The 27,626-nt window shown below is 41.8% G+C and overlaps 1 protein-coding gene across 2 annotated transcripts; it reads right to left on the bottom strand.

The window, feature by feature from the left end:
* On the bottom strand, nt 1-27,626 carry SPP2 (secreted phosphoprotein 2). 2 transcript variants are annotated; one of them, XM_033229813.1, is made up of 8 exons: nt 27,440-27,626; nt 27,216-27,340; nt 18,019-18,141; nt 16,551-16,661; nt 10,188-10,242; nt 9,503-9,553; nt 7,085-7,180; nt 1-110 (listed from the first exon to the last, which is right to left on the bottom strand). In XM_033229813.1, the coding sequence occupies exons 1-7, from the start codon at nt 27,510-27,512 to the stop codon at nt 7,095-7,097; spliced, it is 624 nt and encodes a 207-aa protein (XP_033085704.1). In that variant the 5' UTR covers nt 27,513-27,626; the 3' UTR covers nt 1-110; nt 7,085-7,094. The 2 variants fall into 2 exon arrangements, with proteins under 2 accessions (XP_033085704.1, XP_033085705.1); XM_033229814.1 differs by having other exon boundaries at nt 1-289.

The following is a 27,626-nucleotide window of genomic DNA, read 5'->3' on the forward strand; positions in this document are numbered from 1 at the left end:
TTACCAGAAAAATAAAGCATTTATTACAGATTGAAAATGATCAGAAGAAAAATCACAGAATTCACAAAATCATTCTTTGTTGGAACTTCTCTTCCTTCCAGTGCATTTTGCTGTTAAGAGAAAAGGAGCGTGAGGGCCAGAGCACCACGGCATGCATTCACATTCCAGCTGTGGGTCCCGGGACCCAGGACTCCTGGGCATTACTCAAAGCCAGATCCGATGATACGAGACACTAGAGCAGCTATGCGAAGCAGCAGCTTCTTGAACAAACCAAAAGGGCGAGAGACACCTACAGGAGGAAGAACAGGTAACTGGGTCTGGGGAGCAGACACACAGCCCCAGAAAGCAAGCTCAAATCTCATAAAGGGAAGAATCGAAGAGACCCCAAGCAGAGGCTGCAGCCAGGTGTTGGGCCCCAGGCTGGTCTGTGAAGGTGTTTGTGGCGTGAGGTCAGAAAGGAAGGAACCAAGCAAAAGCAAAAGAGTAGGCTGTCCACAGCTGCCATCGTGAGCAGGTGTGGGGCTGGAGATCAGGATACTCCCTCCAGCCATTCATCCATTTATCAATTCATCTGTTCCATATACACGTATGCACTGAGCATTTGCTGGGGGTTACAAAGATCAATGAGGCATAGTTTTGACCTCAAAAACCTCCCACAACCTAGTGAAGGGGGTGGAAGTAGTCAGAGTACAGCTTGGTAAATGCCAATTCCAGAGACGCCCGTGTGCAGGAAACCCGAGGAAAAGGGTTCCTGGAGAGGAAGCGTAAGCTGAACTCGGAGGATAAGCTGGGGTGGGGATACTGTATCCCAGCAGGGGGGCCTGAGAGTGGAAGTGAGACCCAGACTCGGGCCCCAGGAGAACAGTCAGCTGTGTGAGGCTCTCCCATGTGACTCAGGAGACAGAAGCATCATGCAAGGCTGGGGACAGACAGGCAGCACACTGCCAGGTGTGTGGACGAGGACTGCTGAGGCGCACACTCTGAGGGAACTCATCCCCATCCTCCAGCAGAGCAAGGTCCCTGACTCGTGATAAAACGACTCTGATGACAATGCACAGGTGCCTTTGAGGGGAACAAGACACAGCCACCAGGAAAATGCTGAACATAGCAGGCTGGAGATGCAGCTGGAACTGGAGCCAACAGTGCGGAGAGGACAGAGCTGTGAAACATTTCGGAGGAAGGATTAGCAGACCTCAGTGACCAACTGGGTGAAGTGGGGAGGAGGTCTGAGATGCATCTGCTTCAGGCCTGGGGGCCCTCGGAAGATGGGCTGGAGACAGGGGGAAGAGTGACGCTCCGAGGGAAGAATTGCATTTTGAAGGTGGTGTGGAATACCCAGACGGAGGTGTCTGGCAGACTACCGTTGACTCAAGCTTGGAGTCCAGGCTGGAGGGACAGTGTGGAGGAGGGGGGAAGAATCCCCAGACAGCTGGGTGTCAAAGCCCTGGGGGTGCTTGGCGTCACCCAGGAGAGGGAAGGCCATGAACAGAAGGAGAGCCGAGGCTGGAATCCTGGGGAACATCGTGGTTTCAGAGGCAGCAGGAAGAAGCTGGTCTGTGAAGAGCAAGAAGTCTTGGCCTGAGAGGGGACCAAATCTCAGAGGTCAGAGGGTTTCAAGAAAGGAATGGTCATCCACATCCAACGCGGCTGTGAGGTCCAGGAGGAGAAGGGGTGGACGTGAGGATGGGACAGCAGTGAAGTGGCTACGGAGCAGGGCGGTGTCGGTTGCAGGAGGAGAGACTGCATGAGGCCCTGGGGAACTCATGCAGATGGCGTTTTTAAAAAGACAGGATGAGAAGAGATCAAGGGAGAGTAATGAGAAGCTAGGGATAAACGAGGGGCCCGAACCCGCTCTGCAGTCAATTCTCATTGGTCACAGATGCTGTATTTGTGAATTCACCTACTCACTACTAACTAATAGTTATTTGAAACCCCAAAATCAGTACTCATGGTGCTATCTCATTCATTCTCAGACAGGCACGGAGCAGCAAAAAATTGGAGTCATCCTACCCACACCTTCCCAGCTGAGGTCAAGCAAGGCAATGCTCTGCCTCCATGTCTCAGCTCTCCTGCTGTCAACAAGTGTCCTTTTCACAGTCTATTTAATGCCCCAATTTTTGCATTTTTGTGCTTTTTGTTGATGATGTCACTGTTTAAAATAGCCCTCAAGTATAGTGCTGTCAAGTGTTTCTAAGTGTAAAAAGGCTGTGATGTGCCTTACAGAGAAAATATATGTGTGTTAGAGAAGCTTCACTCAGGCGTGAATTACAGCACTATTGGCCATGAGTTCATTGTTAATGAGTCAACAGTATCTATTAAATATGGCATCTAAACAGAAACACACACGAAACAAGGTTATATACTAATCGGTTGAGGAAAACATTGGGAACGGAGGCTCAGAGAACTCTAACCCTGGATTGCCTATATGAGCGATAGTTTAGTACTCACTAATTCAATGTTCGAAGCAACTTTATAGATGATAGCTGTGTCAGATAATAAGAAGCAACTCTACTTGGTGCAGCAATTAATTGAGTGTGCTGTGAATGCGAATCAGAGAAAGTGTAAATGAATACAACTGCACATCACCATGTCTCTGCCTCTGGAGTCTCGGCTGGGTCTTTTCTGCCTTCTGTGGGGCATCTGGCTCTCTTCAATGGGGGACTGTCACAGGAGACCGTGACGAGAAGTTGTCACGAATGAATCTGATACCTGAATGTGGAAATCACTCAGAAAGCTGGCAGAGGTGGTGCGGGTTTTAGGGACCGGTCCTCCCACATAGTTGACGATAAGCAGGTATGTTTCTAACACTTTTGATCAATTAAAGTGTTTGCCATCTAGTTGGTGACTACGTTTCTAGTAAAAAAACAAATAAGCCTTGAAGTTTTGCCCTCTCATCCTATTTTTTTAAAATATGGAGATATGAGAAAAACAGGAAGGAAGAGGGAAGAGGCTTTGGAAACAGACAGACATCAAGAGTTCAATCTCAATCCCAACACTATCTCTAAGGGCAGGGGCCTCTAAATGCCTCTGCTTCCTCCTCTATGAAACAGAGAGAATGATGAGAATAAAACTTCATTTGATTGTTCCAACGTTTATGCAAGGGAATGTATGAATGGGTCCAAACACAGGCCCAGGCATACTTGAGAGCTGTGATATTCATGGGCACAGAGGCCAGGCACAGAGTGGCATTTAATGAACATCTGTTGAATAAATGGATAAAATTATGAGAATGATTCTTTTTACTATGCCCTTATTGACAAAAGGCCTCAATAAAAACTGCGCCGTCTGCTGCTCTTGGGCATAGTTTAGGAACTCCACACTAACAATCAAGATTGTGACAAAGAAAAATGCATCACTCACACTGCTATGGTTTGGGTGCTGAGGGTCTTCTGGCCACTACATAATTGAAAAGTCAGAACTATTCCAGCTACAAAGATAAGAAAGTCTAAGATTCTCAAAGAGATTTTTTTCAACATGGGAGTTGGGACCTGATTTTCTACATTTCCTACCTTAGAGCAATAAATGAGAAAAAAATTCAGAGTATTTTATTTAAATATTACATTTCACTATCTACTCATATATCAAATCATTTTCTGGCAACATGAAAGAATCCTAGAACAGTGTTGAGGGCTCTGGGGATTTCATAACAAATAGCCAAAGTCTCTACCTTTAAAGAGCTCCCCAGCTGAAAAATGTCACTCACAATTTGAAAAGAGTAATTTTGTTTCTGGTCATGCATTCATTCATTCTTTCCTCCCAGTCTGATTGATTGAATTCTATACACTGTTGTTAGCACTATGAAATTGATGAAGGATATTTTTAATAATTTCATATAGACATATCATTAATATTATTTTTACTTCTTGTAAAACTGAAATAATTAACAAGGAGAATGCATCCTCAAGAAGTTTATGGTCGGCATGGTGCCTCATGCCTGTAATCCCAGCACTTTGGAAAGCCAAAGTGGCTGGATCACTTGAGGTCAGGAGTTTGAGACCAGCCTGGCCAACATGGTGAAACCCCATCTCTACTAAAAATAGAAAAATTAGCTGGGCATGGTGGTGCGTACCTGCAATCCCAGCTACTCGGGAGGCTGAGGCAGGAGAATCGCTTGAACCTGGGGGGCGGAGGTTTCAGTGAACAGAGATTGTGCCACTGCACTCCAGTCTGGGCAACAGAGCAAGACTCTGTCTCAGAATAAAAAGGAAGCTTATGGTCTAGTATAGACCAAAAAAAAAAAAAAAAAACCAAAATGTAATAATAAACCCTTGAAGGAATTGCATCCTGAGAGGTTAAGGAACTGGATCACCATCGCAGATGGGAGAGCAGGCTCAGAATCAGGCCCATGGATTCCAAATCCTATCAGATTGGCCTCCTCACTAGACCCACTGCGCTGGCCTTACCAGCCTCATTCTGTGATTTCAGGGAACCCAGCACAGTGTAGAAACCTGTCCTGCTAAAGGTCACAGGAGGGCAGAGATATAACTGGGACTTCAGTCAAATCCCATGTTCAGGTCAGGGCTGCAGCTGTCTTTAAAAATAAATGTTTTGAGTGATCAACTTCTTCATAAAAATCAGATGATGAATTTATATTGCAATACACATGTATACACATCCAACGTTATCATGTTACAATAAACAAAATATAGCCAATCCACTGAGAACTCTATCCTCCCTGCCCCCAACCCATGATATTCTGTAAAGAAAAAGAAAGATATCATTTACATTTATAAAAAAGGAATATGATGTGTCTGTTTCTTCATAATGAGTAGATTCTTGATCTCAGTATGGAGCTGGTTTTTATATTTAGAGTTGTACCATACATTCAAAAGAAAACCTACCATTTGTATCTTTCATCCAAGAAGGCCTCCCTGGTGAATTTCCCTTCTATTTTAGTAAAATGTCAGTTGACTTCTTTCAAATCTCAATATGGTTAAAAATTAATTATACTGTGCTTAACTTATGTTTTTGGTTTAAAAGAATTTCAAGAACCCAAAGTGAAGGATTTCATTCACTTAAAAAATATTTACTGAGTGCTATTTATTGAGTGTGCTAGGCTGTGTGCAGGGCACTGAGGGACAGTGGCAGTTGAAGTTCCTTGAGACCTCCTCTTGGGGAGTCTGGTGGTCAGATGGGTGACAGGAAACAACCAATTGCAGTGCCCTGTGATGAGGACACTACAGTGGCCCAAAAAGGGGCATCATCTCTGATTCAGTGGTGGTGGCTTGGGTTGTCACCGTAGACCTCCAAAGGGAAGCGACGACTGAGGTGGGACCTGAACGGTGAGGCAGAGCCAGTCAGGTGGGTGGTCCCAGTAGAGGCAGAAGCTGGAGGAACTGCAGGTACCTCAGGGCCTCAGGAGCTGAGCAGCCAGGTAGGCTAGAGACGTGGGCAGACCGAGGTCATGAAGGCCACTGTGAGCTACACTGGGAGTCTGGACTTTATCCTGAAAGCATGCAGTGTTACGAAGACTGTAAAGCCCGTGAACACTCCAGCTTCATGATTAACTCGTGTGTGCACATGTGCGCATGTAAAATACCGATGCATGGAATTGGTGTCTATAATTCCTTCTTGACATTCCTCTTACGTATGTCCTCCATGATAGCTACATTTGCTCCAATCCTGTCCCTAGTAACTGGGAATTTATACACATGTGAAACTCTATGAAGCTCAGTGCCAGTGTGATAAACCAGGACTCCATCTCTAGCTTTCTATAGAACTGGGGCAGATAGGCTGTTCCTCCTTTTGGCCCAGTGTCTGGCTGTTGCCCACCTCTGCTCAGTCCCACAAGTGAAGCAAGCATTAGTTTATATGGGGCACGGATCAGAGTCTCCTCCATGTTTCATGATAAACCTGAAGACAGTAAGCAAGGTAGACAGTGTGGGATCAGAACCTGAGGCAAGAATACAATCAATAGTTCATTGGTGATGGTAGTGAAGTAATGGACCAACGCCAGAGAAATGTGTGGGGGAAGTAAATAAGACCAGACCCCAATGTACGTTCTAAGAAGATGAAGGATGAATGGGAGTCAGTGATGCCCTCAAGATTTTTAGCTTGAGCAAATTAGGTGGATGGCAATGCCATCAATTAGGAAAGGGAGCTTGAGGAAGCTAGTTGAGTTTCAGGGACACCCAGGATACACAATGGCAATGCCACATAGGCAGTTGATATAAAGGCCTAGATCCGGACATAGAGTGTGGTAAGAGACAAGTGTTTGGAAATAATTATGCATCATTGATAGTTAAAGTCAAGCAAAAAGAAGAGATAAAAGAGTAATCTACAGAATAGGGGAAGAATTAAACTAAGGAGATCATACAAATGCTCACCAGTATTTAAAGTATACATCAGCCAGGTGCAGTGGCTCACACCTGTAATCCTAGCACTTTGGGAGGCTGAGGCAGGCGGATCACCTGAGCTCAGGAGTTTGAGACCAGCCTGGCTAACATGGTGAAACCCTATCTCTACTAAAAATACAAAAATTAGCTGAGCGTGGTGGCAGGAGCCTGTAATCCCAGCTACTAGAGAGGCTGAGGTGGGAGAATCGCTTGAACCCAAGAGGCAGAGGTTGCAGTGAGCCAATATCATGCCATTGCATTTCAGCATGGACAACAAGAGCGAAACTCCCTCTCAAAAAATAAATTAATAAATAATAAATAAAGTACACATCAAGAAAAGGAAGCTAGATGATATTTCATAGATGTGAGGTGAGGAGGTTGAGGAAGAAACCAGAGACCAGAGTTGTGTCAAAAAGTTTAGCAGGGAACGAAGGATGGAGGGAAGGTAATTGCTTAGATGGATGAGATGGGCCAAAAGAAGGGGCTGTGCCCTTGTTGTTTGTTTGCTCCTCAAATGGATAGACTTGATCACATCAGTGGCAACAGATACAAATGTCATGGGAAAAAGATTGAGGGTGCATGAGATTGAAGAGGCAATTGAGGAGAAGTCTTGGGAAGGAGGTCATAGAAGCCAAAAGGCAAAGATTTGAATAGCACATTGTAGATATTTGGAGGCTGGCAGTTTTAAGGCATTCACTCCACATAGCTTCTATTTCTAAATACACTTGTGTGCACCTGCATTTTCTTACCTCAAGGCTGTTACTCAAAGTCAGCATTTATTCTTGCTCTGTGCTGGTGGTTTGGGTATCTTCTGTTTCCAGGAGGCAAAACCCTTCTCATGATCTCTAAAGATAGAAAAGGGAAGCATAGGCTCTCTCAGTCACATCAAGAGCTGAGACAGTGTGGACAATGTTACTACAAATTAATGAGAAGGATTCTGACAAGCATAACCTGAACTTATCTGCCATGAGAATACCTGAGGGCGTGATAACTTCATCTTCCTTATTCCACTCTCTCTCCTTCTCCCCTGTGTTGTGTTACAGCTGGGTCCAGTGCTCATTTCTCCCCACTCTGTATTACTACATGTGATGTCTCAGCCACCATGGATGCCCTCGAGGGCAGGAACTGCCACCTTTATCTTTCAGTCCTCCATGGGATCTACCCAGTGTTTGGCACACACATTTGTTGAATTAAATTAAATCATCATGTTCAAAGCAGTCTCCAAGACAGCTGCACTTCTGTGTCAATGATGCTCCTCCAGGCCCAATGTGTTTTTAGATTTCGGCTTAGAAATCTCTTCCAAGATATATAAAAGAATTGGTCACATTAATTTATATCCATATAACATTTTTAGTCCCAAATGGCATTTGTCCAATGCAGTAATCAGTTTCCAAGATGGCTTCCTGGTATTCACACTCCTGGGCAGTCCCTTCCCACATTGGGGCAGGATTGGCCTGTGTGTTTAATAATAAACTATACAGGAGTGAAGTCATATCACTTCCAAGATTAGTTTATAAAAGACTGTGTCTTCTGCCTTTGGTGCTCTTGCTTGCTCATTCTCTCCTCTCTCTCTCTCTCTCTCTCTATCAAATCATCATCTCTGGCGGGATCCAGCTGTCATGATTTGAGGACATTCAGAAGTCCTATGGAAAGGTTACATGGTGAGAAACTGAAGCCCTTGGTCCACCAGCCTGTGAAGAACTGAGGCTTCCTAACAACATGTGAGTGGGCTTAGAGGTGGCTCCTTCAACCCCAGTCAAGCTTCAGATGAGATCACAGCCCAGTTAACATCTTGTCTGAAACCTTTTGATAGACTCTGAGCCAGAAACACCCAGCTAAGTTTCTCCTGGGTCTTTGACCCTCAGAAACTGTGAGGTAATAAATGTGTGTTGTTTTAAGCTGCCAAATTTTGTGGTAATTTGATACATAGCAATAGATAACCAACACAACCAAGTTGATTATTAATCTGATTAATCAGATTTATTTCCAAATATCTTTTGAATATTCCCAACATCAAATCCAAGGGCAAATGTTTGCCACCAGGACAGAGATTTAAAAAAAAAAAAAAAAGCCATGTATTCTGAAGACAATTCCAAAAGAAAAGCTCATAAAAACATTTCAGCAGTGATCATGCTGTTATAATAACTGTATATTCTCCCAAAGTGACAACTTGGATGAAATATAAAACTGGCATTTAAAAAAAAACAAGCATCAGGTTATAAGCTCTAGCACTTCAAATAAACTGGAGTATGCCTAATGAAGGTCAGACTTTGAGCTCACTGAAATGTTAATATCTGTGTTACTCATTTTAATGGGGAACGCTGAACATCAGGTGGATTTCACAGCTCTTCTGGGAGGCAGCATGAAACAGGCACAGGTTTTAAATTCTGACAAATCTGATTAAAGTCCTGCATTGGCAATGTAGCCACAAGCAAATTAGGGAAACTCACTAAGCCTCAGTTAGCTCACCCACAAAATGGGAAAGAACACAGTGCTACCTCACAGAATGGTTGTGACACTGAAGAAAATTGTGTTAAGCAATTAGTACAGGGTAGGCAATTTGCATATGCCAATTAATGCCATGAGTTCTTACTGCTTTCTTCATCTATATAAGCAGGTAACACACCTGGTTGACAGGGCTATCATGAGGACCAAATGAGAAAACTGATCTGTACAGGAGAGGGACAAAATAACTTTGTTTCATCCATTTGGTGAGAAGTTTGGTTGAGTATGGCAAAAAGAAGATCATTAGACACGTTTTATGCCTGCATCAAAATATCTCATGTATGCCATAAATATATATACCTCCTATGTACCCATAAAAATTAAAATTTTCAAATTTAAAAATAGAAGATTATTAGAGTTCATGCTACTTTTTAAATGCTCCAGAGAGTGTCAGAAAAAAATGGTGAATTCTTATTTCCTGAGCCAGATTTGATATTTTGATTCTTGGTAACTTTTAAGTCAGTTAGTGCCTTAAGGCTACCTTTTTAATGATTTGCAAAGCAAGTTTATACATTACTATTCTTTTCATTTTTACTTAAAATATTTTGTCTTTCAGAGATTTAACTCGTATGAAACAGGAAACAGCTATGAAATAGGATTTCTCAGGAGTCCAGATTGATCAGAAAAGGGTCTGGTGGCACAGCAGGAAAGAAACCACTTACCAAGTGACCGATCATAAACTTGTTCACTTGTGGACTCATCTGAAAGGAGACCTGTAACACAGTAATAATCACAAGACAAGACTCCTCTCACTACTCCAGAATGTTCTGTGACTTCATTATTAATGCCACAAATATGCTTCTTAAGCAAAGACACAGTAAGAGATCACCACTGAGTTTTATTGCTATCAGCACTAATAGGAAAAATGCCTCCTAAATCATAGAACACTAACCCAACCCACTTTGTATTAAAAGCCACACAGGAAAAGAAAGAAGGAGAGCCCTTCCTCCCTGAACCAAGACATTCAAAGAGATGATCAGATCTAGTTGTATGGCTGAAAGACGATAGAAATCAGCCTGTTTACTCCTGATCCTCCCAGTTACACATTCTTAAGGGGAAAACCAACACTGGCTCTGTTTACTTGGCAGAGATGTTGGGGCCATCAAATGGAATTATGTATGGAAAAGCTCTGTTGTGAATACAAAGGAATATCTAAGTGAATAGTTGTATCATTACTACCTAGTGATAAAAAATAAGCAAAAGCAAAACAAAATGTTAATTTTCTATGACTGTAATTGTTGCAAGATTATATACTATGTATTTCTAGTTTTAAATGACTCACTAGAAAACAACTGCAATATGAAGTTATTTTAAGAAAAAAATTAAAAAGAACAAATCTTAACTTACCAAATAGATAACTGTTTCTCCATTTACGAGATCCCAACATGTCCCCAAATATCATCTAAAGAAATTCAGACATCAGGATGTTTCAACACATGAAAGAAAGAAAAAGAAAAGACACTGAAAAATGTAAATGTCATCTGGAAGACTCTGATATCTGTTATATAATCCATTTTAATGAAATAGGCAATATATTATATTAAATAACTTTATATGGTATCAAACATGTAAGTCTAAGAAAGCACATGGGGAAGAGCAACCTACGTGAAGTTTAAATTGCCCACAGGGCTGGGCGTGGTGGCTCAAGCCTGTAATCCCAGCACTTTGGGAGGCCGAGACAGGTGGATCACGAGGTCAGGAGATCGAGACCATCCTGGCTAACACAGTGAAACCCCGTCTCTACTGAAAAAATACAAAAAACTAGCCAGGTGCGGTGGCGGGCGCCTGTAGTTCCAGCTACTCAGGAGGCTGAGGCAGGAGAATGGCGTGAATCCCGGGAGGCGGAGCTTGCAGTGAGTGGATATCATGCCACTGCACTCCAGCACTCCAGCCTGGGTGACAGCGTGAGACTCCGTCTCAAAAAAAAAAAAAAATTAAATTGCCCACAGATCTTTCCCCTAGACTGAGAATGTACTCCCAAACATAGTCGACCTCCAGAAAAGCAAAACCCTGTTACATAGACTTGCACATAGGCTAAGTTTAGGTCAAATTTTAGAGTTTTCTCTCTACAAAGTCACCGTAATATGTTCAGTAGGAAAAGGTGTCCACAAGAAGTTTTCATGAAACCACTAAAAGTCCACACAATCATCACAAAGGAAAGTGGTTGCTTGGCTCACAGTCTTTCTACCAAGAGTCTTGGTAGGCTGTCCTCCCCGTCCTGAACAGTCACAGGTAGTCTCTTGGCCTCCATCACAGTAATAGGACCAGGAAGGGACACATACCAAGACAATTTAAGAGAGAAAGAGCATTCTTTTCAACAGATAGTGCTGATACTACCAGATATGCACATGCAAAAGAATCAGGTCGAACCCCTTCCTCACATCATATGCAAAAATCAAATCAACGTGGAGCATAGACCTAATGTAAGACTACAGAAACAACAAAACAAAAAATTAATAAACTGGACTTCATCAAAATTTAGTTTTGCTCTTCAAAGGGCACCATCAAGAAAGTAAAAGATAATCCACAGAGGGGGAGAAAATGTTTCAAAACAACTCAATAAAAAGACAAATAGTGCAATTAAATCATAGGCAAGGATTTGAGCAGACATTTCTTCAAAGAAGATGTATAATGGCCAATCATTAGTCATTAGAAAAATGTAAATTAAAACCACAATGAGAGCTGGGCACAGTGGCTCATGCCTGTAATCCCAGCACTTTGGGAGGCAAGGCAGGCAGAACAGCTGAGGCCAGCAGATGGAGACCAGCCAGGCCAACATGGTGAAAACTTGTCTCTACTAAAAATACAAAAAGTAGCCATGCATGGTGGCACACACATGTAGTCCCAGCTTCTTGGGAGGCTGAGGCACTACAATTGCTTGAACCCGGGAGACAAAGGTTATAGTGAGCCGAGATTATGCCACTGCACTCCAGACTGAGTGACAGAGTGAGACTCTGTCAACAACAACAAAAAAAACTACAATGAGGTACCATGTCACACCACTAGAATGGCTAAAATAAAGACAGGTACCAACAAGTATTGACAAAAATGTATAGAAACTGAAATCCTCATACAGTACTGGTGGGAATGTAAAATGGTACAGCTGCTATGGAAATAATTGGCAGTTCCTCAAAAAGTTAAACATAAAGTCACTATATGGTCATTAAACATCGAGTTACTCTATGATCCAGGAATTCCGTTCCCAAGAGAATTAAATATATGTGTACACAAAAACTTGCCCATGAATGCTTCTAGCATCATTATCTATGATAGCCAAAAAGGGAGAAATAAACCAAATGTTGATCAACGAATGAATGGATCAATCAAATGTGGCTCTGTAAAATGGAACAAGAAAAACGAATGAAGCACTGATGCATGCTACAACATGGATCAACCTCCAGAACATTATGCTAAGTGAAACAAGCCAGTCACAAAAAACACAGGCTGTACGATTCCATTTGTATGAAATGATCAGAATGAGCAAATCCATAGACACACAAAGTAGATTAGTGGTCGCCAGGTCTTGGGAGGAATGAGGAATAGAGAACAACTGTTATTGGGGTCTCTCTTCCACGTGATGAAAGTGCTCTGGATTTAAATGGTGGTGGCAGTTGTGAATATACTAAAAAGCACTGAACTGTACACATAAAAAGGGTGAATTCTATGGTATGTAAATTACATCTCCACCAAAATGTATTTTAGAAGGGGAGTATCAAAACATCACATTGTACACAGTAAATATATAAAATTTAAAATAAATTAATAATAAAGTTATATGTATAAAAGAACAAAAAAAGGGGACACGTAATCCAGGCCAACAGGGGGAATGCTGAGAGGTTTCTCTAACCGGCAGCAGAGAGAAATGCCTCCTTTCCCTCCTAAGTACAGAGGACATAGTCTGGAGTAGATTGAGGCTTTACTTCCTGCTGCAAGGAGAAAGCCTCTCTGCAGTAAGGGTGGGCGTGGAGTGCGGGGGGCACAGTGACAGAGAGAGAGAGAGAGAGAGAGGAAGGAGGAGAAGATGGAGGAGGCAGAGAAGGAAGGAGAAGGAGAGGGAGAGGGAGGGGGAAAGGGAGGAAGAGAGAGAGAGAGAGAAAGGGGAATGAGGGGAAGGAGGAACAGGGAGGGGCATAGGGGAGAGGAGGCCGGGAGGGAAGGAGAAGGAGAAAAATGTGGCACATACAGGACTGAAGGACCCTAAGTCGAGTTGTCCCTCAAGCCAACTTCTCTCCTTCCTTTCTGGGAATGTGATCCAGGGAATTACCTCTTTTTGGCTTAGACTACTTCTAGTTGAATATCTATCTCTTGAAATGAAAGGCAGTAAGTAAAGTAAATGCCTGTCACCCCTCTCCTGAGCTCAGAATTCCTGTCATTATTCTTCCTCAGTTTCTCTCTCTTGGACTATTTTGGGTCTCGTGTCGGAAACCCTAGCTGACTTCATCATATCCACTCCAAATCAGAAGGATTTGTCTAAAGTCAAGCTCACTTATTAGAAACTGAAGAAAAAAAAAGAGAGCGCCAACCTACAACTGTACTACATTGTACCCTTTCAGCATTGTACTCCTGATGGCGCCTGCACCAGTATAAGACTGAGTGAGTGCTTATGCACCATATGGAAAGCTTTTCTCCTCTACACATTTCTCTTTCAGGATTGAAAAAGAAATAAAAACTACAGTAATTCACATATCTATTTAGTCAAGGATAAGAGAATAATTGCAAATTTAGAAAATTATTTTCTCAATTTTTTATTGTTACTATACTTTTAAAAATTATGTCATGGAAAGTCCAAAGATTTTATATTCAGGTCTCTCATTATGTCCTTATCAGACTTACTCTAAGTCCTTATTAGTCATAATTTGGATTTTGGGGTTTAATTGCCATGGCTTCCATTTTTCTTTATCTTAAATTCTTTACTCTGGAAATTCTTCTACATTCTCTATGTGTTTTTCAAGTGATCTTTATTTTTATTACTCCGGGAGTTTTTTTCAGTTTTGTTTCTTCTATTTCTTCCTTCCGACAATAATTTGTTTGTTCTATGACTAAATTTATCCTAATCTAATGTCTTTCATATTTATAATATCACCTTTTTTTTCATGGAAAATGATTACCAGTTGTTCTCTCATTTCTTCTCTGTTTCATGCAAGAAATTCATTTCAGAGTTTCCAGGAACTACTCAAGTCTCTATCTGCTTTCTTCTTTTCTTTCAAATTGTAGAATTTTTTAATTTGAGAATTTTAAAAAATAAATTTGCTCAAAAATGTTTATGATCACCTAAGCTTTAAGAACAAGCAACCTGGGAGTTTATTTTAAGATCTAATTTTTTACAAGGGCTAACTTAATATCTGAGTCTTCTTAGAAAACTTGAAATTGGAAGAAAAGAGAGTGGTCTTCACTATGCAATTAGAAAGCTGCAACAGATTTGTGGGCTTTGCAAACAACCAGAACTCTTTTTCCCAATGAGGGGTGGAAGAGGCGTTAACTTAGCTGGCCATTTACTAAATTCATTTTGTGTTAAAGGTCATAAAATGAACCAGAATCCATTTCTCTCAACATTCACTACTAAGCCCTAGACCCAGTTAGCATTCTCTCTCACCTCTTATTTACTTCATATTTACTCCATATTTATTCTTACCTAGTTCCAATCTGTTCATCATCTGATTCGGTTACCCTCTTCCACTCCCAACACACACACATTTAAAACGCTTTCATAACCCCCATGTCTTCAGGATAGAGCCGTACATCTCGACAGGACCCTCAAAGTCCATCTTGACTGCTAGTGTTCCTCCAGCTCCACCTTGTGCCTCTCTCCCCACGTTTTTCTCATTCCTGTTGTAATAGAGTTCTGTCCATTTCAACCTACCAGTTTTCCTGGCAATTCAGGGTACTCCACATGATTTCCCCTATGCTTGAAATACCCTTCCCCCGGGACACTCTGCCCTGTTTGTTCTAACGTATACCTGCCTTCCGGATCTTGGCTGGAAGGTCAGTTCCTGGGGAAACCTGTCTGCTCCCCACGTGACCTGAATTCCTCTCACTATGTGGCCCCCAGTGCCTGCCTGACAGGGTAATTCCTGCTTAGTGGACACCTTTCCCCCAGACATGTCTATAAACTCCACAAAGGTTAGCACTGTGCTTGTCTTCCTCCCCATCATCTTTTTGCTCATATGAACCACAGATCAAGAATAACAAAAGACTTGTGAAGTGGTAAGCATGGTCCTTGTCATTTCTGTGTTAGCTGGGCCACAGTGTATAAGTGTGTTACAACAGAATGTATTTGACTTCCTAAATATTTCAATAGGATCTAAGGAAGGAGGCCCATGGTACTTGCCCCAGCACTAAGAAACAAAGATTCTTCAACTATGGCTCCAGGACAAGTTCAGAGATCAGCTGGGAGATGACCTTCAGAAGTTGCCAGTGTGAATGGGATCAATCAATAAGGCCATGCTCAACTGAACTTTTTGTGGAGAAAGTCCTTATAAACTGTGTTAAGTTCTCTTTGTACCAATAAGGCCATCCTCTGTGATAGGAGTGTCTCAGTCATTAGTTTCATTACTTTCTAATTCTGAAATGTATTCCCAGACAAAATAGTTAAGATGTGAGTATGTTAATTATATGGGAAAATTAACTTTTATGTGTAATTCTTGAAGTAGAAATTTTATAATATTTTAATGTAATTTTCACTAGAGTTACATCTTGAAAAACTGAACAAAAATATAAAACAGAAAGAATATGTTTGACAGAATCATCCATATAATGTTGGAAATATTTTTAAAATATCTGTCAATAATATTATCCTATTACACATGAACAAATATGTCATGTTTTTATCCCTAAAGTGAAGAGATGGCCTCTTCTTATCATATTCTTGTCCATTTCTTCCCCAGTTTTCTTGCATTTGTACAACAAGTATTTAGAAAGCTGTGTCAAACATTGTGCTGCATCAAACATCGTCCTGGGCTGACAAAAACAAACATTCCCTGCCCTCATGAGACATACAGTCTAGTAAGGAAAGCAGCCAATAATTGAACACATATATAATATAATTTCAAGGAAAAAATGTATATATTATTAATATTACAGTATTATTGCAAATCACTTTCAATGCGATTGAGGAAAAATAAGGTCCTGCCATCCATTGAGTATCCCAGTGCCAGGCCAGATCCTTCATGTCCATCAACTTATCGGATTTTCTCAACAGCCTATAAGGTGGTCTTTATGACTGCTAGCATTTAACAGATGAAGAAGCCGTGGATCATGAGGGTTAAATGAAAGTCAAATATCCTGACCTGGACTGCAGAGCTGGGAAATAGTTTTGAACACTGATTCAACAAAAATGTCCTTCTTGATTGCACTAAACCACAGTGCCAGCGAGCCACACACTTAGATCTGAAACTTCAAAGGTTTGCTAATTGTTACTTTAAGGCCATTTCTCAGTCCCAGGGAAATCAAGTGTGTGTGTGTGTGTGTGTGTGTGTGTGTGTGAGAGAGAGAGAGAGAGAGAGTACAAGAGTGAAAGAATAGGCTGGGAGAAGCAGGGGATGTGGACAATGAGGCTGTAGGTGTCCAAGAGAGAATGCCACTGTGTCAGCAGAGTTCTGCGTCCCCAAGCCCAGGCGACGACCCGACTACCCAGCAAACCACTCTGTTTATCAGAAACCCACACAGACCCTAAGAGGTGCGGTCTGAACGAAGACAAGGCCCCGGTCATACCTCTTCGCTGCTGTAAGACTCAGACGTGGAGGAGGACCAGCTGCAGCGAGCATGCACGCTCTGTACCTGCTGGGCAGATACCTTCACGGTGCTTCTGCAAACAGCTGTGGGCTGGAAAAGACAAAGTGGTGAGTTCTTTGTCAATCAGGAAATAATGTCAGGTTTGGCGAAATGACAAAGAAAGAAAATCTTCACAGAGGCATTTTATTTTTTCAAAATGAAAATTCCTCAAGACCGAAGCAGAAACAAATGGAATATTTAAATATCTCTTTGCTATTTGACAAGTCTCTAGAAAAAGCAAACATGTCCCCCATGAGTACTGAGTGGGCTACCCTGAGTCAATTTTCATTCAGACAAAAAGAAATGATGAAGAACCCCACAGGACTTCACCCTCTTCTTCTTGGACCTCAGATTTCATTAGAAATAGAAGCTTCTGACACTTTGGTATGAGTCCTTTGTAAAACAGAGTCACAGCGAGTAGTTTCATTAAACAAATAACAAATCAAACAATCCTCTTTTAAGTAACAAAACACACGAGCTTGAACCTCGGAAAGCAAACACTTTGGAAAGCAAATTTTGGACTGCTGGAGTTGCCCTGTTCAGATGGGATTACTGCCCATGGATGTTGACTGAGTGTCTGTGGAGACCAAAGCTATTCCACCTTGGATGCCAATCTGCCATGTTGACTTCTGATTAACCCATTTCTGGGAATCCCTCTAAGATTTCCACTTCCACGTACATACTGTAAATCCTGGCCTTAGGTCAAATTCCCTACAGTATGTAAGCCCTGGATCTGGGAGGTAATGGCACAGGGATCCACTGTCTCACCTCCACCTAAGATACAGGTTCTGTTTGTAAGCCTCTATGAAGTGTTTTGTTTTGTTTTTTTTCTGGTAAACTGGATTTGGGAGCCTCTTTCTTCAGCCTCTCAGCTCCCTTGGCCTTTGGGGTTAGGTTTGCATGGACCTGCTCACCATGGAACAGTGCTGTACGTGTTCTGGTCATGAGAGACACGAAAACGAACATGCTGTGTTCCTGATCTCACTAAGCCTGAAATAGTAGCGAAGACAGGTGTCATTCAACAGTCAACGGCAAAAGAACATGACATGTGCCAGGAACAGTCAGTGTTTCATAATCCTTTGTAAGAGAAATTTAAGTGTGTCTGGGATTTGTCTCTGGTGTTGTATTCACTTTACCTGATACAAATACATCCTCATGTTAAAAAGCAGGAAACTGAGGCACCAGGGATTAAGTAATTTGTCAGGCTCACTCAGAATCTCAGACTCCACAGCTCAATGATCAGCCACGAAGTAACACGTCCCCCACCAGGGGACACCGTGTTCACACTGTTAGCAGTAAGGCCAGATGCTAGCCAGGCAGCGGCCAAGTTCTTTGTGTGACTCCAGGTCATGGAAGAAGTGAGGCTCTTCCTTTTGTTCATTTCTGGAAGAGGTCTTCTCCCACTTACCACATAGTAGTCCCTCTGGAAGGCACATGTAGCAGGATCTTCTCCAGAATCCCTCCTGCATGTAGTCTCCCGGATGCTGAACTCTAAATTCATGACCAAGCTGTTCTCATCTAGGACCTCAACCTTCACAAAAATAAAGTATCAGAGTGTGATCAATGCATTTCTGAAGTTTACGATGCTATAAACCATTCTTTCTGCCCCCTGAGAAAAAAATTACGGAATCATCCACCATGAAAGCAATACATTATCTTAGCAATCACCTAATTCCATGCCTTTCTTCTCCAGACCAGAGAGGAAAAGTGACTTACCAAAGTCCTACAATAGTTTAGTGACAAAAATGGAACCAGAATGTAGGTGTTCTAACTCCAAGGCCAGTATTGCTTCTAACACTTTACAGTGACAATTGATACTCACTATTTGTGGATTCCGTATTGGCGAACTCACCTACTCACTAAAATTTATTTGTAACCCCAAAATCAATACTAGTAGCACTTACTTTGGCAATCATCTATGGACAAATGCCGAACGACAAAAATCTTGAGTCACCCAACGTGCATGTTACCAACAGAAGCCAAACAAGGAGACATTCTGCCTTCTTGTTTCAACTCTCATATTGAAAACAGGTGTGCTTTTTATGGTCTCTTTAGTGGCTTTTTTTTTTTTTTTGTATTTTTGTGCTTTTTGTTGGTAGCTTTAGTGTTTAAGATGGCCCCCAAGCCTGGTGTGGAAGGCCCCACTAGTGTTCCCAAGCACAAGGCTGTGATGCACCTGACACGGAAAATATGTGAGTGAGGTAAGCTTTGTTCAGGGAGGAGTCACAGTGCTATTGGTCATGAGTTCAATATTAATGAATCAACAATATATATTAATTTAAGCATCTTCAAGCAGGAATTCACAAAAACAAGGTTAGTATTGATGGGTTGACGAAAATGTTATGACCTGAGGCTCACAGGAACTGCACCTTCTATTTCCCCTAGGAGCAATGATTCTGTGTTTGCTAATTCGGTGTTCATGGTGATTTTATACAATATAACTACTACAAGTAAGAAGAATCCACTGTACATATTTCTAAGTGTCATTTTCCTAAAAGATTGCTCCATAATTTTTTAAATAATTCCTGAAATAATTAAGCAACAAGTGCATCTCTGCAGTACAGACTATTCTGCAGCCCTAGCTTCCTGCTTGAGCAGTTCTGATCTGTGAATGAGTTTAAATGATTTTATTCTCCTTTCCACAAAGGAAAATCATCTAAACTCTATGACAAATCTGGGGAGTTCTGATGTCACAAAGTCCTGTGACTTCTTGAGTACTCACTGTGTGTTCAGTACCAGAGGCAGAGCAGGAAGATGCCACGTGGCTTAAATTCCAGAGGAAGTGCTACACAGTGGACACATCAAAGAAAACCATACAAGATCCTCCCAGATAGTTATGGGGCTATCAAGAAAAACAACAACATGGCAATGGGGGTGAGGGAAGGAAGCAGCTGTTTTAGAGAAAATGCCAGAAAAATCCTCCCAAGGAAGGCAAATTTAAACCGAGCCTTGAAGGATGGAAAGAAGCTCTTCCTGTGAATAGGAAGCAAAGCCAATGCCCTGGGGCAGGGACAAGTCCGGCTCTTGTGGCTGGAGCAACCTGACCAAGGCATGAACCATACACTACAACTTTGGAGAGATGGCGCATGTCAGACAAGGTATGGTCTTGGAGCTCACGGGAAGGTGTTTAGATTTCATTGTCACTGCAGCGAGATGCTATCACAGGGTTTTAAGAGCTGCACCTGAATCACTGTGGGTGCTGCAAGGTAAACAGTTTAGGGCAGGAACGAGGCGGCAGCAGGAAGTCAGTGGAGAGCCCACCATGGTCCAGTACCTGACAACACCCCCAGGATCCAAGTCACTTCTTCCCTCTTAGTTTCTGAACCTACCTTGCAGCAAATTGAAGTCAGCAACACATTGAACATACTACCCAGGAAGGAGAGAGATGGAGGTAGCGCTCTTTCTGTGAGAGCGAGAGCTATTTTTTTAATTAATTTACATTTATTTTTAATTAATTGATTAATATTAATTAACACAGAATTCATAAATAATTCAAAGTGATAGCTGTCTGCTCATTACTTATGCTTTTTTGTTTATCTTTTTTTATTATATTTTAAGTTCTAGGGTACATGTGCATAACGTGCAGGTTTGTTACATATGTATACTTGTGCCATGTTGGTGTGCTGCACCCATCAACTCGTCAGCACCCATCAATTCGTCATTTATATCAGGTATAATTCCCAATGCAATCCCTCCCCCGTCCCCCCACCCCATGATAGGCCCTGATGTGTGATGTTCCCCTTCCCGGGTCCAAGTGATGTCATTGTTCAGTTCCCACCTATGAGTGAGAACATGCGGTGTTTGGTTTTCTGTTCTTGTGATAGTTTGCTAAGAATGATGGCTTCCAGCTGCATCCATGTCCCTACAAAGGATGCAAACTCATTCTTTTTTATGGCTGCATAATATTCCATGGTGTATATGTGCCACATTTTCTTAATCCAGTCAGTCACAGATGGACATTTAGGTTGATTCCAAGTCTTTGCTATTGTGAATAGTGCCGCAATAAACATGCGTGTGCATGTGTCTTTATAGCAGCATGATTTATAATCCTTTGGGTATATACCCAGTAGTGGGATGGCTGGGTCATATGGTACATCTAGTTCTAGATCCTTGAGGAATCGCCATACTGTTTTCCATAATGGTTGAACTAGTTTACAATCCCACCAACAGTGTCAAAGTGTTCCTATTTCTCCACATCCTCTCCAGCACCTGTTGTTTCCTGACTTTTGAATGATTGCCATTCTAACTGGTGTGAGATGGTATCTCATTGTGGTTTTGATTTGCATCTCTCTGATGGCCAGTGATGATGAGCATTTTTTCATGTGTCTGTTGGCTGTATGAATGTCTTCTCTTGCTTCAAAGAGAATAAAATACCTAGGAATCCAACTTACAAGGGATGTAAAGGACCTCTTCAAGGAGAACTACAAACCACTGCTCAGTGAAATAAAAGAGGACATTAACAAATGGAAGAACATACCATGCTCATGGATACGAAGAATCAATATCGTGAAAATGGCCATACTGCCCAAGGTTATTTATAGATTCAATGCCATCCCCATCAAGCTACCAATGAGTTTCTTCACAGAATTGGGAAAAAACTGCTTTAAAGTTCATATGGAACCAAAAAAGAGCCCACATTGCCAAGACAATCCTAAGTCATAAGAACAAAGCTGGAGGCATCACGCTACCTGACTTCAAACTATACTACAAGCCTACAGTAACCAAAACAGCATGGTACTGGTACCAAAACAGAGATATAGACCAATGGAACAGAACAGAGTCCTCAGAAATGATACCACACATCTACAGCCATCTGATCTTTGACAAACCTGAGAGAAACAAGAAATGGGGAAAGGATTTCCTATTTAATAAGTGGTGCTGGGAAAATTGGCTAGCCATAAGTAGAAAGCTGAAACTGGATCCTTTCCTTACTCCTTATACGAAAATTAATTCAAGATGGATTAGAGACTTAAATGTTAGACCTAATACCATAAAAACCCTAGAAGAAAGCCTAGGTAGTACCATTCAGGACATAGGCATGGGCAAGGACTTCATGTCTAAAACACCAAAAGCGACGGCAACAAAAGCCAAAATTGACAAATGGGATCTAATTAAACTAAAGAGCTTCTGCACAGCCAAAGAAACTAGCATCAGAGTGAACAGGCAACCTACAGAATGGGAGAAAATTTTTGCAATCTACTCATCTGACAAAGGGCTAATATCCAGAATCTACAAAGAACTCAAACAAATTTACAAGAAAAAAACAAACAACCCCATCAAAAAGTGGGCAAAGGATATGAACAGACATTTCTCAAAAGAGCGAGAGCTATTTACAAGTAGGGAATAATAGGCACATGCAGAACATTTTGTTTTGGAAAAAAAGTAGCAAAACTCCAAGCTTAGGATGAGGATCTTTATGTCTTCTAACATAGGACACATAATGAGTGCTGATAAAAGTAGAATTTTCTGAAAACAAGTAGAAATAAAAACTCAACCTCGCTGTGAATTACTGCCTCAAATATTTATAATTTTAATATATTGAATGTTAAATCTGAGTCTCATTAAAAAATTAAAAAATAAACACCTCTCCCATCAACTGAAGTCCATTGTTTGGGGCCCTCCACTGCAGAGCATGCTTCAGCAATTCACCGGAAAGCAATTTCATGGGAGCAAACTGGCTACACGAAAGCTTAGCTGAAAAGATGAAAATGCAGGTTTTTGGGGGGTACAGATCATTTATTGAGCTGTGGGATAATTTTGCAACCTCTTTTGCATCTTGAAGGGGTCTTTCAAGAATAGGGAGAAACACCTAACATTTTTGCTGTTTCCTTTGAACTCACTTTCTGCCAGTAAATTTCTATTCTGTGTAATTCAAAAAATGTGGGACAGCCTAAATGCTCAACAATAAGGAATCAACTGGAGAAAATTAAAAACCCAGCATTACTGCTGAAATAAACTATGGTAATTTACAATCAGTATTACAATACGGTCCTATTTTTCTTTAAAAATGCATTTTATACCTTCGTATGAATTAAAAAACCTCAAAAGGATATCCTCTCATGGGTTTACAGTGAGTGTTTCTCACAGAAATGGATAATGAATGTTATTTTTCATTTTCCCTTCCTTGTATTTTCTGACTTTTTGTAATAATTACATTTTGGTTTTTATTTTTGAAAGAAATACAAATATATAAAAATAATAGATCCATAGCAATTCCATTTGACAATTGTGACGGTTAATTTTATAGTGTCAACTTGACTGAACCATGGTGCCCAGATATTTGGTCAACATTATTCTGAATGTTTCTGTGAAGTTATTCTTTGAATGGGATGAATAGTTACATTAGTGGACTTTGAGTAAAGCAGATGACCCTCCATTATGTGGGTGGGCCTCATCCAATCAGTTGAAGGCCTTAATAGAATAAAGTCAGAAATCTTCCCATCAGAAAGGAACTCTGCCAGCAGACTGCCTTTGGATTCAAACTATAAGTTGTCCCTGAATCTCCAGCCTGCTGGCCTACCTCATCAGATTTTGTTTTTTCCTTTTGGACTTGCCCGCCTTTGAAATTGTATGAGGCAATTCCTTATAAAAAATCCCTCTCTCTCTCTCTTTCTCTCTCTTTCTCTCTCTCCCCCCCCATATATTCATATGCTTGCATTTATATATGCATACATGTCATATTGGTTCTGTTTCTCTGGAGAACCCTCACTAATAGGGCATCACTGGTCACTTAGGTTATTCAAATGAATCCCTTATTAATGGACAAAAAGGAAAGATCAGAAATGACTAGCTGAGAATAATTTAGAAAGCCAAAAACCAAAAAATGCAAAGAGGTTGAAAGGTAAAATGGACACACACAAAAAGGGCATGGAGACCTCAAGGATTCCAAACCTCCATGGCTTTGCCTCCAAACGTATCTCAAATTTATCTGCTCCCCACATCCTCCCTGCCCTGACTTGAGGCCCCACACCAGTATCTCACCATGCTCAGTTTCTCCCCCACCCCGCACTCCACACGGCAGCTAGAGAGATTGCAATGGACTGTTTGTCCCCCACCCCAATCCATATATTGAAACTCTAATCCCTGATGTGGTATTTGGAGGTTGGGATTTTGGGAGGTTATTAGGTCTTCAAGATAGAGCTCTTGTAAGTGGGCTTAGCATCCTTATAAGAAGAGGCTGGAGTTAGCTAGCTCTCTTTCTGCCATGTGAGGATATAACAGGAAATCAGCAGTCTGCAGCCCAGAAGAGGGCCCTCACCAGAATCGGACCGTGCTGGCACCCTTACCCCGGATCTCAGCCTCCTGAACTCTGAGAAATAAGTTGGTGCTGTTTATGCATCACCTAGTCCATGGTTTGTTATGTGTTCTTGGTACTTTGTTACTGTGGCCCAAGCTAAGCAGAGATGGTTTGCAAATGCAGATGTCCCCAGGGGTTACCCATTGCCCTTAAAACAGACCCCAATCTCCTCAAAATCATGACCTAGCCATGTCCTACTCATGCCCACCTCTCTGACCTCTCTCCACTCCCACCTTTCTCTTCCAGGCTCACTTGGCTCTAGCCAGCCTCCCTCTCAAGGCCTTTTGTCCTTCAGGGCTCTCCCACTGACTCTGCCAGCTCACCCCAATATTTCCTCAAAAGGTCTTTCCATGGTGGGAATTTCCTGTCACTGGAGCGAGTCTTAGCTCAAATATGCAGCCTCAGAGGACACCTTTGCCCCATCTGACTGCTGCCCCAGACCGGGCCTGTCATGTGAACCTGCTTACCCTCCTCTATGGTACTCTCCACTGTTGGAAATGAATTTGGTTTTTGAACTGTGTCCTCTTCCTCTTCCCCTTTCTTCCCCTTCCCTTCCCTCCCCATCTCCCTTCCCTCTCTTTCCCTGGTAGAAACTGCTCCCTATGAAACCACAGCCTCACTTGTCCTCTTTGCTTCCCCCTCCCCAGCACAGGGCCGGTGCCCACCTTCTTTTCTCTGCTTGTGTCCACTGAGGGAACAGTCCAAGTGAGCCTAATGTCAAGGTTGGAGCAAGAAAACCATCAATGCTAAAGTCATGTGGTTTTATCTTTTCTCATCCTTTTTCAAATTTGGAGCCCAGGAGGTGAGTAACTTGAAATCAATTACAAGAATATTTGATCCAGGTTTGTTGTTAATACCCAGTGGTTCTTCACTCAGACCACACATTAGAATGAGCAGGAGAACATTGAAGAATATGAGCCCTGCCCTCAGAGACTGGGGTTTAAGGAGTCAACCATGCCTCCTGGACATCAGAAATATTTAAATATTTAAACATCATCCCACGCGATGATGATGTGCAGTCTGAGTAGAGAATCAGTGGGCTTGGTAAGCAAATGTGGGGGCAAAGCAGAAGGGCCAACCCTTCTCCCTACAACCATTGAACCGTACCCCCAAATACTCATGGCTAAACCACTTACTTGCTTTGAACGTATTCTTAGAAGTGAAACTATGCAATTGAAAGTTTTAAATATTTACTAATTTTAATGTTTAACATGCTAGTGAATATGTTTAACACATATTTCCAACTTGCTTTTCAAATATAATTTTACAAAATTACAAACTCTCAAGCAGTAGTTGTGTTTTTTTCACCCTGTTATTCTTTTACTTTGTTATTCTTCTTTTTCACATTGCTATTTTAATTCTGCACTTTTCTTCTGTTAGAGAGGTTGAATACTTTTCCAAATCTTTCTTAGTCTTTTGTATTTCGTCTTTTGTGAATTGTTTGTAGCCCCAGTGCTAGTGATCTATTCACTCAACTCTCTCCTGAGGGCTTTGCCTCTTAGTGTATCTCTCGTGTCTGCTAGCGTAGAGAGAATTGGTATGCTTGGAGCCATCTATAGGGTGTTTATAGAAGATGTGGTTAATACACACAACATAAATCAAAATATGAAACACTCCCAATAGGAAAAAATATCACCAGGAGAGATGAAAGGAAGAGAATCTCCTTTCCAGTGGGAGAAGAAATAGAGTTCTCAACAAGAGGGCACGGTGACTGTAGCTTGACCAATGAATTTGAATAATCAGAAAAGGGTAGAGAGAGGCAAGAACAGGCAGACTTCCAGGTAAAGGAGCAGCGTACTTGAGGTGGAGAGGCAACATTTTTCGTGTGCTCATCAAGAGTCACACACATCACATATAAGTGTGTCTATTTTTAGGTGCATGTGTGTCTGGGCTCAAGTCTGGGTGACCATACCAAGATGGTGCATGAGCCAGAACACGCTCTGGTGGCTGTACCTTACAATAGCTCATCCCCACAGGCCAGATTTCCATGGTGTAAGTAATTGGTTCTCTTGGAATCTGTCTTCATGCTCTTATTCATCTAATACACTGCTAACTTTCTTCTGTAGTGAGCAACAGCTAAATCAAAAGTAAATTTAAACTGTTCATCTGCCAGGTTGGCAACAAGATCCCGATTCCACACCACCACAAGTGGATTTCATTAAGTGCCCATGGAAACTGGCATTTGAAAGACAATACAAGCAAGGAAGAAGGTTCTGTATTCTGATCCAGGAGCAACTCAGCCTTTGGTGTGGCAGCTGACCAGTGCCTTCACACAACATCTCTGGATATTGCAAGTGACCCCCACTCTGGCCATGATTCTGGAATGGCACCTAAAAAAAACACAGCTCATAGTCTTCATGAACTATAACCAAACTAGAAAAGAAAACTGGGTCCATTTGATTCACTTCCTTGAAATTTGGAAAAGAGAAACTGGGAGCCAGGCTCTGAAGAAGATCAAGCTGAATATGTTGTATTTGGAGACTAGAACTAGGAAACCATGAGCCATGTGCTCTACAGAGTAGCAGAGGGAACAAGCTAAGAGGCAGTCCAGGAGGGATGGGGGAAGGCAGCAGGCAGACAGAGAGAAATCAACGTCCATCTGGTCTCTGCTGCCTGGACCTTCGGTTGTGTCTTCATTCTCATTCCCATGCTGCCTGGCTGCACAGAGCCTTCATTCCTAAGACGTGCAACGTTATAGAACCTCTCTACCTCCCGCCTTAACCTAAATTTGCTTGAAAATATGTTCATTCCTACCTCCAAATGAGCTCCATGAAGATGATAATAAGGCCGTGAAATTACCTGGGGAACAGGAAGACGGGAGATGACTTGCTGCTCTTGTTTCTCATTTCCTTTGAAGGATATTTTTACATTTCTTTCCTTGCATATCACAGACTTAGTCACTGGAAGCCCAAGTGATTACTCTTTCTCTAGCTCCCAAGGCTAAGAGGAAACAGAACTGCTGAATTTGAAAGGAGGCTCATTTCCAATAAATGAGAAGTTCTTAATAAAACACCTCAGAAAGAACCACGAGGACTTCAAGTACAAAAGCAAGATGCAGGAAACCAGAAGACAAGGTTAGAGAGGAGAATACATCAGAAGAATCAGTTATCAAAAGTGGCTTGAAGAGCCTCATGACAAAAATTGTAATTAAATCCTTTCTCTGTCAAAGAAAAGAGACAGTATGAAAGACATGACTAGCTACTATCATTTTTAAACTGGAGAACATTTCTTAAAAGTACATCCAATGAACTGACAAAAGGCAGACAGCATTGGAAGGAGGAGTAGGGAAGACTTCATTGTGCACTTACTCTTTTTAATGAGCTTCTGAATGCCCGAAACAGATACGAACTCAGTGACTGGGAATTCACTTTTGCCACAGAGGCACTGAGGGCGTCCCTCAAGGAGGATGGATCGTAGTCGTACACTGGGAAACCTGGACATACAAGCACATGGGGCACAGTGAGACAAGACACAGGCACCAGCGTGGCTCTGCATCATCCAGAGCAGGTGGCCAGGTTGGTGAATACCTTACCTGAGCAAGACCAGTAGTTCATTCCAAGAGCAAACATAATCAATATCTTCATCATCATCATCATCTTCTCCATTCTGGAAATAATGATTGTAATCGAAAGACAGAGAGAGTGTCTCTCTATGTGTTTGGAGATGACAGTTCTTTCTAAGAGGAGCTGTCTTTATCAAACACTGGCTGCTGATTTTGA

The sequence above is a fragment of the Trachypithecus francoisi genome, unplaced genomic scaffold (assembly GCF_009764315.1).
Source record: "Trachypithecus francoisi isolate TF-2019V2 unplaced genomic scaffold, Tfra_2.0 Lachesis_group13, whole genome shotgun sequence".
NCBI lineage: Eukaryota > Metazoa > Chordata > Mammalia > Primates > Cercopithecidae > Trachypithecus > Trachypithecus francoisi.

What these genes read in the sequence shown, in the direction of transcription:
- SPP2 (XM_033229813.1), bottom strand. Translation starts at nt 27,512, where the DNA reads ATGGAGAAGATGATGATGATGATGAAGATATTGATTATGTTTGCTCTT. An exon ending in GAACTACTGGTCTTGCTCAG is followed by an intron (nt 27,341 to 27,439) that starts GTAAGGTATTCA and finishes TTGTATGTCCAG; the next exon opens with GTTTCCCAGTGTACGACTAC. An exon ending in AGTTTATGATCGGTCACTTG is followed by an intron (nt 7,181 to 9,502) that starts GTAAGTGGTTTC and finishes TTCTATCTTTAG; the next exon opens with AGATCATGAGAAGGGTTTTG.